Raw genomic sequence first — 19,228 nt, forward strand, 5'->3', positions numbered from 1 at the left:
CCCCTCGCCCGGTGCCAGCACTAATGCAGCCGCCTCGTGTCTCTAAGATGGAGGCGGCCATAAACTGCTTCTCGGTACATCCTCCAGCCTTACTGCTGCCCCTTGGGCCACTCCCGGGGTAAAGACCAGAAACCTAGCCCCTTACTGACTTGGTCAACATACAGAGGAGAAGGAAGAGCAGCCGCCGTGTGGCCGTCAGAGTCCTCAGTCCTGCTGGGGCCAAGTTCATCCACTACCGAATCCCTGTGGCACTTGTTCACTGATTCCAGAAGAGCCTGGAGACAAAGGCAACACTGACGCCCTGGGAAGTCATGGTGAAAACCCCGGCCCCTCCCACGCAACTCTCCAAGGCCTTCCCAAGGTCACTGTGTGGGAGGACAGCTTGCAAAGCAGGTGTTTGCAGAACCCTCGCCAAGGCAACTTGTATCTTTAACTCTCCATCAGCCTGCGTAAGTCACTGTGCCGCCTGCAGTTCAGCTCCGGCCTGGTGAACCACAGGCAGTGGAGACAGGTTCAACTGCTCAGGGACAAGGGTCCGATCCATACGTGACGCACATCGAGAACTTGCCAGTGCCTGGGATCAGAAAAAAATGGAATGGTTTTGTTAAAGTCTAGCAGTAATTCATCCCCTCAGAGGATGCTTGGCCAAAATTGGAAGCTGTTGTCATCTTACTGCATTCCCTTATCCATAATTCATGTTTAACGTGGCTGCAGAAGCTCTCCCCTGAGCTTCTCATAGTAGATTTCCATTACACAGCCCTTTTGTAAACCTACCAAATTGGCGTGTTTGTGTCAAACTGCCGTATTCTTTTAACAGCCAAAAGCCCAGTTCTGGTAACTTTTCCCCTTGGTAATATGCTTTCAACCCAATTCCTGGGAAATGGGTGGAGAACATGGAGAGAGGTGACCTCACCCACCCTCATCCCGCAGGCTGCAGACACTGTCCCTGCTCCCCGTGTCCTCCACCCACACACACAGCCTGAGGCCCTCGAAGCACTGACTTCAGCTATTTGACTTAGCACTGATTAGTCACAGGGGTATAATTCCTAATAAAAGGAAAAGCGGGACTTCCCTGGTGGCGCAGTGGTTGAGAGCCCGCCTGCCGAAGAAGGGGACACGGGTTCATGTCCCGGTCCGGGAAGGTCCCACATGCCGCGGAGCGGCTGGGCCCGTGAGCCATGGCCGCTGAGCCTGCGCATCCGGAGCCTGTGCTCTGCAACGGGAGAGGCCGCAACAGTGAGAGGCCCGCATACCACGCAAAAAAAAAAAAAAACCTGTAAAACAAGTGCATTTGTTAATTTCTCAACTTTTAGAACAAACATCACCTACTTCAGGCTGCTTCAGATGGGGGGAGGGTGCTACACTCCCTCAGGGTCTCTGCAGCCAGAAAGCCCCTCCTGGGCTTACCAGTCCGGCTGGTAAGGGGCCATTTCGGAGCTTCCAGCCTCCAGCCTCTGCAGACCGCACTGCCCAGACAGCCGTCCTGAGATGCGTACCCAGAGCAGTGACCCTCGTTCTTTCTAATCAAAGGCCAGCAGACTGTGGGGAATAACCACCCTTCCTAGGAGCAGGTCCGCACCAACTAATAGCTGACCCCATCACTCCCGAAACCACCAAATGAGTGCAAACACGTCATGCACACAGTGCCCTGGGAGCCGGCGGGGGAGCCCCAGGCGGACTCTGGCACGCCCTCTGGTGGAAATGAGCCCCAACTCTGCCGATTAGATGACATCCTCAGTGACGGTGAACAAACAGCTTGGTTTTCAGCAGTATGGACTGGGCTCAGGCTGAATAAATCTCATTTTAATTAGTTTAGGTAAGCGGAGGCTCAAAGCTTCAAAGACACGAGGCCAGCCCTCGGTGGTCTGAACAAGGGCAAACGCTTGCCTGTGCCCACAGTGGCCATGTCTCCCAAACGCAGGCTCTGCAGGGGGGCTGATGGAAGATCTGTTATTTATAAAAACACTTTACATTAATGAACTGCCTTTGTTGAGAAGAAAATGGAAGCAAATTGGGAGAATCCCAGAAAATCCAGCCTACGGTGGCCACACCAGCAGTCCGTGCTGCTCTGTAACTCCACGGGTCCCTGGCAGTAGTGCGGGGCAGGGGAGGGCACGGGGACGCACGCTTCTGCCAGGCTGCAGGGGTCTCACTGGAGACCCGTCCTGGACGATAGCTAACTAGCACCTAAATAGGACCAGATCTCTCCACACCAGTCCTTTCTAGATTTCTTCTGTGGGCAGCCAGGCACCCAGGGGTGTGAGCAACTGATCCCAGCAGCAGGAGAAGGGGGGGAGTGGGGAGGGCGATCACATCCCACTTTCCCACCCCATTGCCGGCACATGGAGGGTAAGAAGCACAGCCTTGGCCCTGACCTACTGCTTTGAAAACGTCAAAATATTTGTGGAATTAAGCACAAGTCTAAATAAGAAGCAGATTCTACTGTGTAGCACAGGGAACTACATCCAATCTCCGGGGATAAACCATAATGGAAAATATTTAAAAAGGAATAATATATATATATATATATATATATATGTATAACTGAGTCACTTTGCTGTACAGCAGAAATTAGCACAACATTGTAAATCAACTATACTTCGATTTAAAAAATAAAAATTTTTAAAAAGTTAAAAAAAGCAGAGCTCTAGAAGTGACTTCAGACCGCTCTCTACTTACCAGAGATGGGGCCGCGCTGCCCCTGGCCGCCTGTCAGGCGCATCATGGAGACTGGCGTTCCTCAGGCATGGCTGGGGTCGGAGGCCCAGCCTGGTCCACCGCAGGCTCACTAGGGCAGGATGCCCGCGCCAGCTCTGTCTAAATGATGAGGGTTTCTCAGCTCCACTGCCGCCCTCGGGACGCCTGCTGGCTTTTAAAAACTGACGTTAATCCCGTCCTAAGCAACGTGTGCACAACACAGCTGGGGGGTGGGGGCCGATGTCAGAGGAAGGACCACCGTGACTGCCTCAGGGAAGGGAAGACCAGGCGCTGGGCATCGGATGAAGACTCCAGGGGGCGCCTGTTACATTCTGAACCCCACACCATGTGGGTATAAGACAGATAAAGCACACTTAACATCAAAACTGAATTACAGATTCAAGAACGCAAATAATAGCAATAGCTAATTAGCAGGGGAACTTTTCTGGAAGGCTAGGAAGGTGCCTCCCAGCGAGTGTTGATGAAAGCAATGAGCCTGGAATGTAAACAGTGACCAGTGACCACGGTGATGGCAGCTCTCCCGAGTGAGTCAGCAGGTCACCAGGGCACCACCGACTGCCAGCCCTCTGCTGACTCATGGGCTACTGCCACCAACCGAGATGAATGACCTTTGTTTCTTCCTCCCCTCAAACCCTGCTGCTGGAAGGTGACAACCGGAGTTGTGGGAGATGCTACCTGGGGCAGTCACCTCCCCTGCTGCTGCTGCGCTGGGGACAGTGGAGTCCAGACCATGCAGCCGGCCCCCATCCTGAGGAAGGGCCGCAGGGCACACCCAGCCTGTTCCCGCCAGGCCCGGACCGCTGGCGGCCCCAGCACCGTGGGGCGAGCTCGGGCGCTCACTGCAGCTGGCCCAGGCTCAGCTCCACTTGTCTCCTCCTTGGGTCTGAATATCCGGTTGTGGCGCCAAGGCAGCCCCCCCCCCCCGCCGCCCCCCCCCCCAAGTCCCGGCCCCCATGGAGTGAGGAGCTGCTTCTCCTTACTTTCCTGCCTAGGCTTGCGAAGGCAGGTGAATTCCCAGCACTCATGCGGGGAAAACAGCAAATATTTAACCCACAGTAAACCAGAAAGGAAGGGAAAAATAAATCCGCTTGCAAACCAGCATCTGAAGACTTGCTGCTGCGGCTTGCCCCTCGCTCCGCATATAGTCAGCCAGCCTCGGGCCGCCAAACGGCCAGGCCACGTGCATGGACGTGGGGAACAGACAGGAGCCAGGTTCATTAACAAACCCTTTTTCTATTTTATTGGAGATAAAAACAGCAAAGCCCCATGTACCATACCCTGCGGGAAAAAGAGATGAGCGAGGGATGTTGACTATTTACAAGAGCTGTAGCAAAAGGGCCCCCGTGGGCCTCGCTGCCCGGGTCCAAGTGCGGGTTCTCCATGGGGGAGGGGCGGTCAGTGGCACAGGGCGATGGTTTCCATGTTAAGGAAGCGGACGTGCATCTTTGTCTCGATGTCTATCCCCTGCCAGATCTGGAACAGACGGAGCAGTGTGAGCGGGCATCCCCACCGGAGTCCTCGGCCACCTTCCCAGCCGCCCTCCTCCGCCACCCACTGAGAAGCTCCCGCAGGTGGAATCCACTGCGAAGCGTGGAAGAGAAACTTCCATCTGCCTTTTTGCTGGTTAATTGGGCTCTGACATTTGGATTCTTTATGGATTGTCACAGCAAGTTATTATTAAGTACTGAATCCAAGCTCTTAGCTGAAGTCACTTGAATCCCACCCACCACTTCAGGCTCTATGATTTTCATGCAAATTCCTTAAGCCCACTAAACCTCCTTTCCACCAGAAAAACGTCGAGACCACCACCTGTGCTGCCCGTTCACGGAATGTTTTGGGGGCCCCAGGGGAATCATGCACGGAAGCGGTTTATAAACTGTTAAGGGCTGTGCAATTATAAGGTTTCATTAAGCCATCATTATAAATTAAAAGGTCACAACAGTTAGGTCTTCACAACCTCCCAGGGATAGGAGGTCACCGTGTTCCAGACAGACAAGGCTCATGCCCAGGAAAGGTAATTTCTGCCAAAGCCCACATCCATCACCACGTACCTGCTACTGGCACTGCCATCACGGTCCATCCTGGCTAGGGCCCTAGCGGACACTCAGGCCACCAGACCCTGTATCTGCCACACTAGGAAGCCCCAACGCGGGCGGGACTGTGCGCCCGCCAGCTCCTTGGCCACTCGGGGCCCAGGAGGACCACAGATGGAGAGATGGCGGGCAGGATGCAAACAGGAACGGAGGGACGTGGTGGGCAGTGACTTGTCACTGTCTCCCTGCTTATGTAAGAACTTCAAACTCTCAAGCTGTCGCCCTCAGCATCTCCAGGGACAGCCTTGAGGCTGGGGAAAGCAGAGCCCTGTGGGCACCCAAGTGGCAGGGAGGCCTCAGCACATTTCCCGCCACTGTCACATGCCTACGGTCCGCCAGGTGCTTTCCTTGTTAGGTGAACAAGATGTTCCCAGGAGAAGATACCTGGATGCCAGGGTGGGTGGTTTCTGCCAAAGGCCGGGTGATGCCAGGTGTCAAGAGGCTAGTGGTGGGGCTCAGAGAATGGGATGGGCCAGCTGGTCATGAAAAACTCCCACGGTGCAGAGGCAACGGCCTTGGGAACACTAGAGGCGGGGCAGCGGCGGGGGCGGCCTTCTGGGGAAGAAGCTTGGTTTCTGAGGCCAAAATTGGATTTCATCCTATCTTCTGGCTTAAAGCAGCCATCCCTCCTCCCTAACCTTCCCTGGCCTCCCTGATCTTCTAACTCCTTATTCTGGTTCTTGCTTGGGTGTCATCACTTTTCTGGAGCGCAGACCTCAGAACAAGCCAAGGTGGCCTGTGGCACCAATGGCAACTCAGCCTCTCCCAGTCTGCCTGCCCTGCCCAGCCCTGGGGGCGGCGGGGGGGTGGGGCGCCTGTCCTCCTCCGGCCCAGTAGGCCCTTCAGGTCTCTCCCTCAGGCCCAGGTCTGTGCCCCCCGCCCCCTTCCTCTTGCCATGACTGGCCAGGTTGGTGGCGCAGACTTTGGGGGAGTGCCCAGCCCCTCAGCTCACCAGAATCCCTGGCCCCAGCCCAGGGACAGGCCCGTTTCCCTCGGGGCCGCCCGGAGAGTTGGCGGTCGGCCAGGGGGCCACCCTGGGTATCGTCCCCCTGACTTCCCATCTTCCTCACCTCCTGGAAGGGGCTCGGGGACACCGCTGTTGGGATGCTCAGGGCCAAAGCACGGGCAGAGCACGGGGGACTCGACTCCTTGCCACAGGGATCTGCCTGTCAGAGCAGCGAGGGGCCCCAGTTCCCAGCCTGCGAGCAGGTTTGTAGCAGTGAAGGCTGGGGGAGGCCTGAATGTCCACTAACAAGGGTGGAAGGTAGGAAGCCAGACAAGCAGCATGGGCTGCGAGCCCCAGGGCAGAAGCACACGCGGTCAACACCAGTGTGTGCTTCTGTGAAGGGCAGGTCTCCGTACAGGCACAGAACATTCCAGAACCCTGGCTCCAACTGTCAACAGGGTGCTTCTGGGGGGGGGGAGAAAAATGGAGTTTTCCTCACAGGCCCTTTTGCACTCTCTTAGCTGTTCTGACCGTGTATACCTATCATCACCCTTCCAATAAAAATAAGTAAAACCAGTTTAAACTGTTTTAAAGGCCACACCCAGGCTTGACCCCTTTCCACAGAGACGCCCATCTCCTGACCAGCAGGGGTCCCCTCAAGCCCCCAGCACAGCCCCCGTGCCCACCCCCACCCCCAGGTACCCACCTTCAGGAAGTCATCGAAAGTGATGCCCTCGTACACCTGATCAGGCTCCTGGGGACAGAGCACAGGGTGCAGTGAGAGGCTTCTGCCTGTACACTCTCCATCTTCCCCCCACCCTGCAACACAGAAGGCTGGGGCCATTTAGGTAGAATCATGAGAATGGGGAGAACATTCTGGATTGTTCGCCTCCAGCTCGAGGCTGGTCGCCCTGAACTCTGGCGTCTCCTTCACTGGCTGGATGGTGGGACGGAAGGTGATGCAGGCTCATCAGGGCCACCCCCCACGCCCCCGAGGGAGGACAGGTCAGACGAGGGTGGGAAAGGAAGAGGGTGGGCACAGAGGCAGGGCTCGCTCCACCCGGCACAGCCACCTCCCGCCACTTCCCAACAGTACGGCCAGCAGCAGACACCTCCTGCCATTTCTTGGTCCTGCCTCCTCAAACCAGCCTTGGTAAGACCAGTTCTGGGCCGACCTGCACTCCAGACACTGGGGAAAGGGCCAAGTGAGTCACCCTGATAACATCTGGCCCAGGAGCCTCCCACCTGCCAAGTCACTGGCAGTGCCAGTCTCTGCACACACACGAGATGATAAATGGGGCTCCTGCCCATGGTGCTAAGACCAAGTCCCCACGGCGCCCTCTGTGACAGTGAAAGCTGGGCTGACACCCCACTGCCCGTCAATAACACACCAGCCAAATAAATCGTGGTCGCCCTGGCTATTGGTTACCACAAAGAAGGGGTCGATCTAGACCTGCTGATATGGAAAAGGCTCCAAGATACATACACGGGGGAAAAAAACAAACAAGGAGCAGAAAGATGGCTGCAGATTCTGTCCTACATCACTAAGCAGACGGCTGCCACCTACTCCGTGGACCTGTGGGGTCAGCACGAGGGAGAGCGAGCCGCGGCAGTTCAGCACCACTTTGTGTGAGTCAGAACCGAAAGACACACGTGTACACGTCGGTCTGTGTCAGGAATAACACCATCAAGGGCAGTTCCCTTTAGGGAAAAGGACCAGGGCCGATGGAAGGAGGGCCAATAAAGACGCACTTCTCTTTCTGTACCGTTCGGAAATTTGTTCCTACGTGTATTTAAGAAAACATCGGCAGGTGCTCTCTGAGCGTTTGCTGTGTGTACTTTACAAACGTTATCACCGTGAACTGATGCAAACCTCACAACAGTTCCCAGAGGTGGGTTCTGTTCTTAATCTAATTTTGGATATACTTTTTTTTTTTTTTGGATGTGGACCATTTTTAAAGTCTTTATTGAATTTGTTACAACATTCCTTCTGTTTTATGTTTTAGTTTTTTGGCCGAGAGGCATGTGGGATCTTAGCTCCCCGAGCAGGGATCTAACCTGCACCCCCTGCACTGGAAGGCGAGGTCTTAACCACTGGACCGCCAGCGGAGTCCCCTGGATATACTTTTTAATTTTATGAAAAACACCATTTTTTAGAAGGCCTGGGCCAGCCCTGTCCCTAGGGCTGTCCGCTCTTCCTGCCCAGGGGCACAGACAGAAGCGGTCGCCCACTCCCTGCCAGAGACTCCGGATTCCTAGGGCAGCGAGGGGAGCTAATTACAGATAAGGTCCCCCCGGCCCAAGACCCGGGCTGGAGGGCGGGCACCGGGTGGAGGGGCTGCAGGGGCAGGGCAGCGCCCTAGGCTGAGACCCCAGCACAGCTGCCCCAGCCTCCAGCCACAACAAGGCTTTCCAGGGAAACACCCTGGAAAGAGCTCACTGCCGCAGTCGACGGCCGGCTTCGGAGGTCCGTTACAGTGAGGTGATGCGTCATTTGTCTTTGGTGAGAGGTGCGGGCAGAAATGTTAAGCGTCCTCAGGGGCCACAGGGTGTGAACTGACTCGGCCAGCCCTCACCCTGCGCCTCTGTGTGCATCTGGTCGACGATCACACAAGAAAACCCTCTAAGAGCACACAGAGGATCCGTACATAAAGAAAGATACACACGGTGAGCGGGACGCGCACCCGGGAAGCCGGCACGGACTCCCGGAAAGCCCCGGCTTCTAAGGCTGTGCAGCTTTTATGCAGATCAGTAGCTGCCAGCAATTTTACTACAGCAAATTAAGAAAACTGTCGCCAGTTGAAACTGGAGTGGGGCGGGGAGCAATTTAACGGAGGAGAGTGTCGTTAAATCAAATGGGAATCTGGCTCAGGCAACCCGGCAGGGGAATCCCCGCGCTCCCCACCGAGGTCACCGGCCTTTTCCGCGGCAGTTAACTGTCTGAGTGGGGTGGCTTCGCCAAAGCCAGAAGCCTCTCCCTGGGATCCCGAAGCAGACAAATGAAATACAGGCTGAGAAAGTGACCTCAGCCCCCTGCCCGCCATCTCCTGATGACAGGCCTGGGCACAGACAGCAGGTTTCAGCAGGAAAACACCCTTCCATCTGGGCTGGGGTCACCCCCAAGCCATGATGGTGTCTGGGGCTGCAGCCACTATAAATACACAGGAGCCAAAGGGGACGGCCCCAGGGGGACCACCCGAAACCCTCAGGGAACAAAATCCATGGAGATGGTCACGTGCCTGCCCGCACGGCTCCCGGGGGGCTCGGAGCCCCTGCGTCAGGGGCTGTCTGGAGTGGACCTGGCCCTGCAAGAGCGAGTTCACCGACCGCAGCAAAAAGGTCACTGCCCCCAAAGTCCAGAAAATTCTTTATGTCCCCACCAGTGAAGCAAGGTTACAAATCTATGAAGTGATGCACGTGAAGAAGCCAGCACGGTGCCTGCACACGCTGTGTGGTCACCCTCCAGGTGACCCTGGGGGCACCTGGCTGCCTGGAGCCTCCAGGGGGCGCCTGCCAGAGTCCGTGCCTCCCCACCCTGACGACGGCGCCATCAGAGCACGTAAAAGCCGGCAGTGACCGCTCATACGACGTGCCAGTTACCACTGCCCTGACCATTCGCTCCCGTGCCCCTCTGCGCCAACGGTTCTGCACTGGGGGGTGCCTTCGCCCCCCGCCCCAGGGACGGTGGGCCGTGTCTGGAGACATGTTGGTTGTCACGACTTGGAGGGTGACTGGCATCTAGTGGGTGGAAGCCAGGGAGGCTGCTCAAGCCCCTGCAACCCCAGGACAACCCCACGTGTCAACAAGGCCGGGCGGAGAAACCCTGCTCTAACCCACCGACATCACTGGAGGCCCGACAGCACGGTTCCAAGAAATGATCCAGCCACTTCTACGCCAGTGGGACCCTGACAAGCCTCAGCTGTGCCCCATCTCCTGATCACGTGGTCCCACCCGCCTTCCTCCCCAACAGAGCTCGAGCCCGGCCCTCCGCCTGGGCCATCGTAGCAGTCTTGCAAGTGCCTCTGGTAGAATCCTCTCTCGCCTCTGTCAGCACGGAGCCTCCCACCCTCATCAGCACACAAGCCCTGATGGCCCAGCCCCTCTCCTGTCTCATCTACACGTCACCCCCCCCGCCCCCCCCCCCCCCCCCCCCCCCCCCCCCCGCTGCTCCCAGCTCCTCGCTGGACCCCCGACTGTGGGCCCTCAAGAGAGCTCCCTGCTGACCCCTGCCCTCCAGGCCACAAATCCCCTCATTAATAATTAAATGAGAGCAAGCCTGGGCTGTGCGCCAACCGGGCCTGGCACTGTGCCAGGCACTGCCTGTGGGCCCGAGGAAGCTACGTAGTGGGGTCTACGGCCCCCAAAGCCCAGACTCCCCTGCTTGGCCTGACCCCCCAGGGGTTGGGACATGGGGCCGGTGTCTGGGGGGACAGGAAAGCAGCGAGAAGCCTGTGAGCTGTGGTCTGCGCCAGGCCCGGTTAGAGCGGCGAGCAGGACACGCACAGTCTCTGCCCGCTGGGGCCTCCCACAAACACAGACTAGTACCAGGGCACGGCACGGCGGGGTCAGCAGGGGCAGGGAGGGATCTGGGGGTCCGGCCCCGGCAGCTCTCACCATCCGCCCCACGCAGACGCTGGCCGCCTCCATCATGGCCCCGTCGGCAATGGAGCGCGCAGATTCCTTCTCGATGTGGGGGTTTCCGGAGAGCAGCTCCTCGACCACCTGCCGGTGGAGCAGAGACGCCGTGAACTTGGGCCTCCATCCCGGCCGCAGGGCAGGGGAGGCGCTGGGGCCCGCCGGTGCGGGAGCATACTTTACATTTCGATACTCTTCCAGGGTGATGCGGCCGTCGCTGTCTGAGTCATACATGTGGAACAGAACTGGGGGGTGGCAGGGGGAGAGAGCGGCTGAGTCAGGCAAGGCGGAGGGGAGCCCGGGTCGCCCCGCCCCCCAACCTTCCCCTACCTCAAACTGAGCAAAAGACCCCAGTAACGGAAACCTGCCAAAGCCATAGAGGGCAAGGGCAAAGGCCATGGGGCCAGACCGACCACTTCCTGGTGGGTGACCTTGGGCAAGTGACCTAACTTTTCTGAGCCTCAGCTTCCCCATCTGTAAAATGGGAGTAACCACACATCTGCCTCATGGTGTTGCCAGGTGAGCTAAGGCTGGTGGACCAGGGCCAGCGACCGCCTGGCACACTGTGGGTGATGATGTGACAGTCTCATTAACAGGAAGCCAGCTCAGCGTTATTTCAAAGTGTCATTCCTGACAGACCCAAGAGGGCGGCTGTCATCCCAGGCCTGTGGCAGATCATGGACCCGGCTGCCTACATCCTGCCCCTGGCTGATCTGAGCCGGCCCCTGATGGTACGAGGGGCATTCACACCTGCTCCGGTTATTTCACTCTTAGTGACATCACTCAGCATCCCGCAGCCCAACAGAGCCAGGAGCTAAAGGGGAGGTGACCTCTCTGCCCCCTAGCTCAGCCTCAGAATCACAAAGTCCTCGGTCCTGGCATTTATCCAGCCCGACGCTGTGCAAACATCTCTTCCTCTCATCCTCACATGACCCCGTGAGGCCAGGGCTGCCCTGAGCCCATTTCACAGACTGGGCTGCCAAGCTCCCAGAAGCTAAGGCATTTGCCCACAGCCACCCCATTAAGGGAGGGGCAGCCGGGGTTTGAACCAGAGTCCGTTCCATCCCACAGCCCTCACACCCCTTGACCTGGTCCTTGGAACAGTGTGGAAGCCGGGCGGACACCAGGCATCACCGCCCTGCCCCCAACAACCCTCAGTACACATCCCGAGCTAAGTATAGCCGGAGCCCCGTGTTTACATGTCCCTGCGGACGCTGCTGCCTCGGGTGGGATGGAGAGGGATGCTGGAGGCGTGGGAAAGTGCACGGGGAAGGGAGGTGTGACGCAAGCCACCCTGGGACTCTGTGCCATCCCCCACCAAGGCCGATCCCAGCTAAACTTGCTCCGGGACGGACGAGCCCCATAGAGGCCGCCCCGTGAAACTGCGTACGGTGGCCAGTCACGGGCCAGGGGAGGGAAGAAAGGAACTTTCAGGAAGCACCCGAGATCCCACCCAGCCTCAGAATCACCCTTATGCTCAGTCCTCATCCCCACCGTCAGGTTCAGGGTCACACAGCTGCTTAGTGAAGGGGCTGGATTGAACCAGGTCTGTCCAAACCAAGGGCCTTAACCTTTTCCAATCACTGACACCTCCTTCTGTTCCCAGAAAACCGCCAGCTGCTGAGAAGTGCCAACAAGGAGGCTGCCACGCAACAGCCTCTGAGGAGAGGGAGGTGCAAACCCCACCCTCTGTGTGTGAAAATCGGGACCAACCTCCCCAAGGCTGGTGCAACCTGACCCGACCCTCCCCAACCCCCCCTTGGGGGCGGCCAGGTGCGCACCGGGGAGGGGCCCCAGGACACCCACATCTTAGCTTCTCTTTCCGGCACAGCTGCACCCGCTCCTCATCCATGGTGGTGTCGATAGGCCGGAAGTAGGACATGATGGTCAGAAAGTCCTCGAAGTTGATCTCATCAGCCAGGCCACTGGGCCCCTTGCGCAGGTTCCTACGGGAGCCACGAGGGGGTGTCGGAAATGCATTAAGAACAGAATCTTGTCCTTCTGCTACCAACAGCCCTCGAGAACCCGGCCCTTCTGTGCACACACTTCACCTACGATGGCTGTCCCAGCCTTGGGTTCTGTTTCCCAACAACCTGCTCGTGGGGGCCCCGGGCACCAGGGCAGTTCAGTCCAGCCCCTCCCCGGAGCCCCCCCCGCCAGAAATCACCATCTGAGGGCCTGGGGGGAGACACGGGCAACTGCACAGCTGCTGGGATGAAGGGCTTCCCGGGCATGCTGCGGTGCACAGAGCTGGGCACTTAAACACGGGGAAAGTGAGGCAGTAATTCCCCCAGGTACATCTCCTGACCCTTACCTTTAGATCGGGGTCAGCGAACTGCTGCCTGGGGGCCAAATCCCACATGCTGCCTATTTTTATACAGCCCATAAACTAAGAGGGGTTTTAATATGGTTGGAAAAAATGCCGGGGAAAAAAAGAATAGCATCTCATGACAAGTGAAAACTCCATGAAATTCAAATTTCAGCGTCCATAAATAAAGTTTTATTGGCACACGGCCAGGCCCACTGATTTGCATAGTATCCGTGGCTGCTTACAAGCTACAGAGGCAGAGTCGAGCAGCTGTGACAGAGACCATGTGGCCCGCAAAACCTAAAATATTTACTCCCTGGCCTTTTAGAGAAAGTTTGCCAATTCCTGCTATCAGCTGTTTAAAACTCCAGCACAACGATCAAAGCAGGCAGCTCTGAGTGACGTTTCCTACCAAAGTGCAAAACTCGCCGATGACGGCAGGTTTTCTGATAGATCATGGCACAGAGTCCCAGGGGGGCCTGCGTCACACCTCCCTTCCCCGCGCACTTTCCCACCACTCCAACATCCCTATGGATGTGCTTTTCTGCAGGGGGCAAGAAAAGGGCTTGTGTTCCAGGCGGGGCTCAGGGAGCGAACCCAAGGCTGGGTCTGCCCTGTGCCTAGCACACGGCGGATACTCAGCAAACGCGTGAGTGCACTGAAAAGCCACTGGGTGAGGGTCCTGGCAGAGAAGAAGAGTTGAGAAAACAGCTTGGAGATGACGCCAACCAAACACGGGCTCCTGGCCCACTGCTGCCAAACCCTCATCGCTAACCGACCTCCGCTGGTGCAGGTGGCCATCGGGCTGATGGGCAGAGGGTCCCTCTGCCCTCACTGTGCATCCTTTCAAAAAGACAGTTCTCAGCTGGCCCGGGATAACAGTCAAGGGCTAGTGCTTGTCAAATGCATTTGGGTCCCACCTGCGGTTAGGACCATATCTCGGTTTAAAGGAATACATTCGAGGTTCTCGCTCTAGGGGCCCATCTACTCCTTTTCAAATACTGCCCCTGAAGTACCACACTTCACAGTTTAGAGATCTCGCTATTCCCAATCTTCCATGCCAGGACATCTTCCAGAAAGAGGTGGCTCCCAAGCCTGGAACAGGGAAGGTGGATCATGAAACAACAAATCTGAGAGGTAAGGCGAGATCTTCTGGACTCAGGAAGCCTAGTCTTTGAGTAAAAACTCTCAATCTTCCCGGAAATCTTCTCTTACAAAGTTTTTCCACTGCTACTCCAGGCAGATTTTTAATAATCTCAGAGTTCTTGCTGTCAGGGGCACAGTCCAAATTTACAGGGTGTAAAAATAGCCCCAGGATGTACTGGGCTCCTCAGAGGTACTTTTCACTGTGTTTGGGTTGCACGTCCCTCTCAAGGGGTTCAGGCTGCAGCGAGAGGGATGACAATGAGCTCGGGGGACATGTGATCAACCCCGGGGCAGGCTGGCCACGAATGGGTCCTTCTCAGGGAAGGTCGAGACCCGGCTGCTTCAGCATCAGGACCTGATTCAGGGGCTAGGCATCCCTTCTCCTCCTAGCGTCCCCGGGAGGTCCACATGGGCCGGCATCATGGTCTTTAAAGGTGACCACAATGCAGAGACCGAGGAAACCCAGACACAGCACCTAGAGCCAGACCCACGTGCACTCCGGTCCACTTCCACAACGGAGCACCCGAGACCTGGGTCGGGGGACAGAAGAACAGGGGCTACATCCAAATCTGCAACCCAGCACGAGAGCATTCTTTCTGCAAGGATGCCTGATTTAGAGCAGTCTTTTTGCTTCCTTAACCCTCCGATGACCCTGTAAGGATCAGAGCCCTTGGAGGTGGGGACAGACCCGGCTCAAACTGCCCTCCAAGACCAGCTTCTTGGTTCAAAACGTCTTAGGAAGCAAGGTGGACGCTGGTATTCCTTGAAAGCAAAATCCCGTCTCCAGCCTCTCCTCTTGAGTCCTCCCCCACCTCCTTGCTGGAACAGGATGAGATGTGAAGGATGCACAGGCGCTGAGCTGCTCTGGGTCCAGGCTAGGGAAGCCTTTCCTTAATCCTCCCCTATTTGGTGACCTCTGGGCTGCCCGCCGACTCACCCGGGGCCTCCCTTTCTCCACACCGTGTCTCTAAGCAGCCGCCCCAGGCTGAGGCCCCAGGACCCACAGGGGAGGCTCTCACCATCCCCTACTGGCCACTGCCCTCCCTCTCCTGCTGTCATGCGTCATCGTCAGATAGCAATTCCCTAGAGCAGGTGCCTCGTGAGCTGCCCGCAATGCAGAATTGCAGACCCGGGAATCCCTCGACTCCGTCCCCATCATATCCAGCCCATCTCCAGTTTCACTCCTCTGATCTCTCTGGGATCCCTCCTCGTCTCTCCTGGGATAGCCTGGTCCAGCCTCCACCATCTCAGCGGGCACACCACACGCAGACAGAATGAGCTTTGCAAAAAGCAAATCAGACTCTGTCGCTCCCCTGCTCGATGCCCTCTGGGCAGCTCCTCCAGCTCTTGGGGTGACCCCCAAGCCCCCAACCTGGTCTCCCAGGCCCAAGAGGTTTGGTCCCAGCCGCCCAGCTCTCACCACCCCTTCCCACCACACTCTCCTCCCCAGGGGCCCAAAAGCTTGTTTCAATGCCCACCTTCTGGGCACTCAACGTTCCCTGATCGACTAAGGCCCCTTCCTCCACCCTTTAGGTGCCACTGCACCTGCGCCGCCCTTAAGAGCTCTGTCCTAACCTCAGATGCCCCAAGTACGGTAGCGGGTCTCTGCTGCCTCTGACTATGGACTGTGGACTCAGGGCACGCCTTCTTGTCCTCTGGCCCCTGCCCACGCACTGTCCCCTCAGCAGAGGCAGCGCTCATGGACAGAAGCCCGGCAACGCCTAAATTCCACTCTAAGAGCTGAAAACGCAACTCCCGGATCTGTTCTGGTTCCCACAGGGGACAGCTGAGCACCAAGCCACCTCGGGCCAGATTTGTTTTTTTGTTTTATAAATTTCTTTCTTTTTATTTACTTTTTATTTATTTTTGGCTGCATTGGTCTTCGTTGCTGCATGCGGGCTTTCTCTAGTTGTGGTGGGGGGGGCTGCTCTTCGTTGCAGTGCGCAGGCTTCTCACTGCAGTGGCTTCTCTTGTTATGGCGCACGGGCTCTAGGCGTGCGGGCTTCAGTAGTTACGGCACGTGGGCTCAGTAGTTGTGGCACACGGGCTTAGTTGCTCCGCAGCATGTGGGATCTTCCCGGACCAGGGCTCGAACCCGTGTCCCCTGCATTGGTAGGCGGATTCTTAACCACTGTGCCACCAGCGAAGTCCCCAGATTTGTTTTAAGGAATAATTACATACAGTAAAAGGCACATATCTTACATTTGGACCAATGTGTGCACCTGAGAAACCCACCCCCCAATCAGGATACCAGAGGTTTCCCTCGGGCCCCTCTCCAGCCCAACCTGTCTCCTCCTGGGCTGGCGGTGAGGATGGAAGAACCAAGCCCTTGGCCCTGGGTGGGCTCCACAGGCTCGGGGGAAGCAGGGTGTGCCAGGACCTCTGGCGTGTCATCCTCTCTTCACCTTAGCACACCTAGGGCCAGGAGACACCAGCCCCTCTAGCTCCAACCCACGGAAGGCTGGGTCCCTGGGGCCCGGCCAACTTCACAACTGGCCCAGTCTCATCCAGCCGTTTGGAAACAAGCCTCACAGACACATACATGCAGGCGTGTGTATATACAGACATGTTAGGTGTCACTAGGCTCTGGTCACCCTGCACCCTCTTCCTGTGAGGCCTCCAACTCCAGGCCCTGACAAGCGTGTCGTCTCCACGTTTGGGGGCCGCATCACCGCTCCCCCTGCCACCTCCCCTCTCCAGTAGCTGCCAGCCCCCAATGCTGCTCTGCCTTACTGCCCACCCAGGCCTCCCTCTGGGATTCCGCAGGCAGAACGAGATTAAAAAGCAGCTGAGGGCCCTGCCCACCCCACACCTCTCACCATGCTTGGCCTCTCTGTGCTCCAGCCAGGCCCCCTCTGCCACTCGCACCACTCCCTGTGCCACGGGGTCTTTGCACGTGCAGTTCTGGTCTCTCTCTGCTTTGCCTAGTTAACTCCTGGGCACTCTCTCCTCAGGTCTCACCCCACAGGTCCGGGAGGAAGGCCTCTGCATTTTCTGGGGCAGCCTGAGGACCCCGTAGCCCCAACCCATAAATAGGTGAGGCCTAGGAGTCTTCCTCAGGGTCCTGCAGCCCTGGCAGAACCAGAGCTGGGCGGTTCAGGCTCGTACAACTTGAAACCCATCCAGGAGTCCCCACCCATGATACGACCTCAAGGAAGAGACATGCCTATTCCCTTCCTTCCTCTTTCTGCCAGTTCTCTCTGCTTCTCAGCGATCTTTGCAGACACAGGGTGTCAGGCCTGGGCCCCTGGTGTGTTTGTCCACAGGTTCTGGCAGCCTGGAGAGGGTGTGACCCCCTCACCCCCCCACCAAGCCTCAGACACAGTGATCTCCATGAGGATATGTGAGTCTTTCAACTCCAACGACACTAGACATTCGGGGACATGAGCTCTGGTGTCAGCCTCAGCTTTGGGATACTGTCCATGGTGCCTCTCTCTGCCTCAGTCTGTAAGCCAGGGTGCTGTGCGTAACGACAGCTACCCTGGCTCTTTAACATACTTCATCTCAGCACAGCCTCACAGCAACCCTGAGAGGCAGGTGCTATTATTACCTCCGTTCTATATGTGAGAAAACCGAGGCAGCCTCCAAGAGGGGCCCCAGTGACCCTGCCTCCTGGTATTCACGCCCCATGTAGTCCCCTTTCCAAGTGCGAGGTGACCCAGTGACTTCTGATGAGGACAATACAGCAAAAGTCATGGCATGTTATCTGCAAGATGAAGTTACCAAAAGATGGTCTTTTCCCTCTCAGGTGCCCAATCTCTCTCTCTCTCTCATTGGAACAGCTTACTCTGGAGGAAGCCAGCTGCCAGGTGTGGTAGCCCTGGTGACAGGTCCATGAGATGCCTCCAGCCAATAGCCAGGACAGTGAGCTCGGAAGCAGAGCCTCCCCCAATCGAGCCTTCAGGTGAATGTAGCCCCAGCTGACCCACCCTGAGCCTGAGAACCCAGATCCCTGACTCTCAAAGATGGTTAGCCAATAAATATATATTGTTTCAAACTGCTAAGTTTGGGGGTAATTTGTTTCACAGCCACAGCTAACTAATACAGAGGCCTAGAGAGATTGAGTGAGCTGTCCCAAGTCACCCAGCCATGAATCCAGGACTGCCAGACCCTGGACCTGTGGCTTGTAGCTCCTACCTGACAAAGCCCCCTCTTCTCTGCGTCAGCTTAAGGGGCTGTTCCGAGCACACGAGTCATGCAAGAAGTCACAAGGGCAAATGCTCCCCCAAAGTCACCCACCATCGGCAGCTCCAGGAGAAAGGCCCACCTGTTGTCGAAGAAGGCACGGATGATTTTGGATCTGATCGGGTTGAGCTCCAGGTCAGGGATGTTGTTGAAGTTCTCCTTGCTGGGTACCAAGGAGGGGGCGCACCGGGGAAAGAGTGAGAAAAGAAAGCAGACGTCAGAGAGCATGTTCATCACTTCTCAAGCTGTGTTTTTTTTATCCTGAGCAGACTCCACACGAACAGTCCAGAATGAGACAGGACTGGAATATGCTCCACTGGTCTGTCTCCTCCTCTGACCTCGGGACTGCCAGGACCACAGAGGGTCTGGAGGCTCAGAGATGCCCCTGTGAAGCTGATAAACGTCCTAGACATCCACCCCCAGGAAGATGCAGCAACACAAGATCTGCACCCCATTCCGAGGGGTCAGAGAACCCAGGTAGGGAAACCCTCAGTTGGCCCTTCTGGAATCAGAGAAGCAGGATGCTGGCTTGCAGCTTTGGAAGACAGTGTGGCAGGTCCTCAACAAGTGAGAAACATGGAGTTACCATGTCACCCAGGGATTCCACTCCTAGGTATATACCTGGGTATGTCCCTAGAGAAATGAAAACACTCATCCACATAAAAATCTGCCCATGACTATTCATAGAAGCAGTCTTCCTAACAGCCATAAAGTAGAAACACCCCAAATGTCTATCAACAGATAACTGGATAAATGTGGTCTATCCATATAAGAGAATATTATTCAGCCATAGAAAGGAACGAAATACAGATACAGGCTACAACACGGACGGACCTTAAAGACACAGTGCTAAGTGAAAGAAGGCAGACACAAAAGACCACAGAGTGTATGATTTCATTCATATGAAATGTTCAGAATAAATCAATCCGTAGAGACAGAAAGTAGCTTAGTGACTGCCAGGGGCTGGGGGATTGGGAGTGATGGGGAATGGGGATGGTGTCTAAAGGTATGGGGATTCTTCTGGGGATGATGAAAATGTTGTAAAGTTGACTGTGGTGATGGATGCATAACTCTGTAAACATACTAAAAGCCATTGCACTGCACATCTTAGTGGGTGAATTGTAGGATATGTGAACTGTATTTCAGTAAAGCTGTTTAAAAAAAGAGAGAGAGGGCTTCCCTGGTGGCGCAGTGGTT

The 19,228-nt window shown here is 56.5% G+C and overlaps 1 protein-coding gene across 2 annotated transcripts in view; it reads right to left on the minus strand.

The window, feature by feature from the left end:
- Positions 1–4,113: 4,113 nt before the first annotated feature.
- The window catches only part of TESC (tescalcin), a 62,757-nt gene continuing 47,642 nt past the window's right edge, over positions 4,114–19,228 (minus strand). Inside the window, exons 3-8 of one of the 2 annotated variants that reach the window (XM_065890359.1) lie at positions 18,114–18,194; positions 12,199–12,338; positions 10,576–10,637; positions 10,372–10,479; positions 6,464–6,511; positions 4,114–4,191 (exon numbers count right to left, since the gene is read on the minus strand). In XM_065890359.1, the coding sequence (XP_065746431.1) occupies positions 4,114–4,191; positions 6,464–6,511; positions 10,372–10,479; positions 10,576–10,637; positions 12,199–12,338; positions 18,114–18,194 (517 nt within the window). The remainder of the gene's footprint in view (positions 4,192–6,463; positions 6,512–10,371; positions 10,480–10,575; positions 10,638–12,198; positions 12,339–18,113; positions 18,195–19,228) is intronic. The other variant, XM_065890360.1, reaches the window with a different exon arrangement.

Source organism: Phocoena phocoena, chromosome 13 (assembly GCF_963924675.1).
Source record: "Phocoena phocoena chromosome 13, mPhoPho1.1, whole genome shotgun sequence".
NCBI classification, from domain to species: Eukaryota; Metazoa; Chordata; class Mammalia; order Artiodactyla; family Phocoenidae; genus Phocoena; species Phocoena phocoena.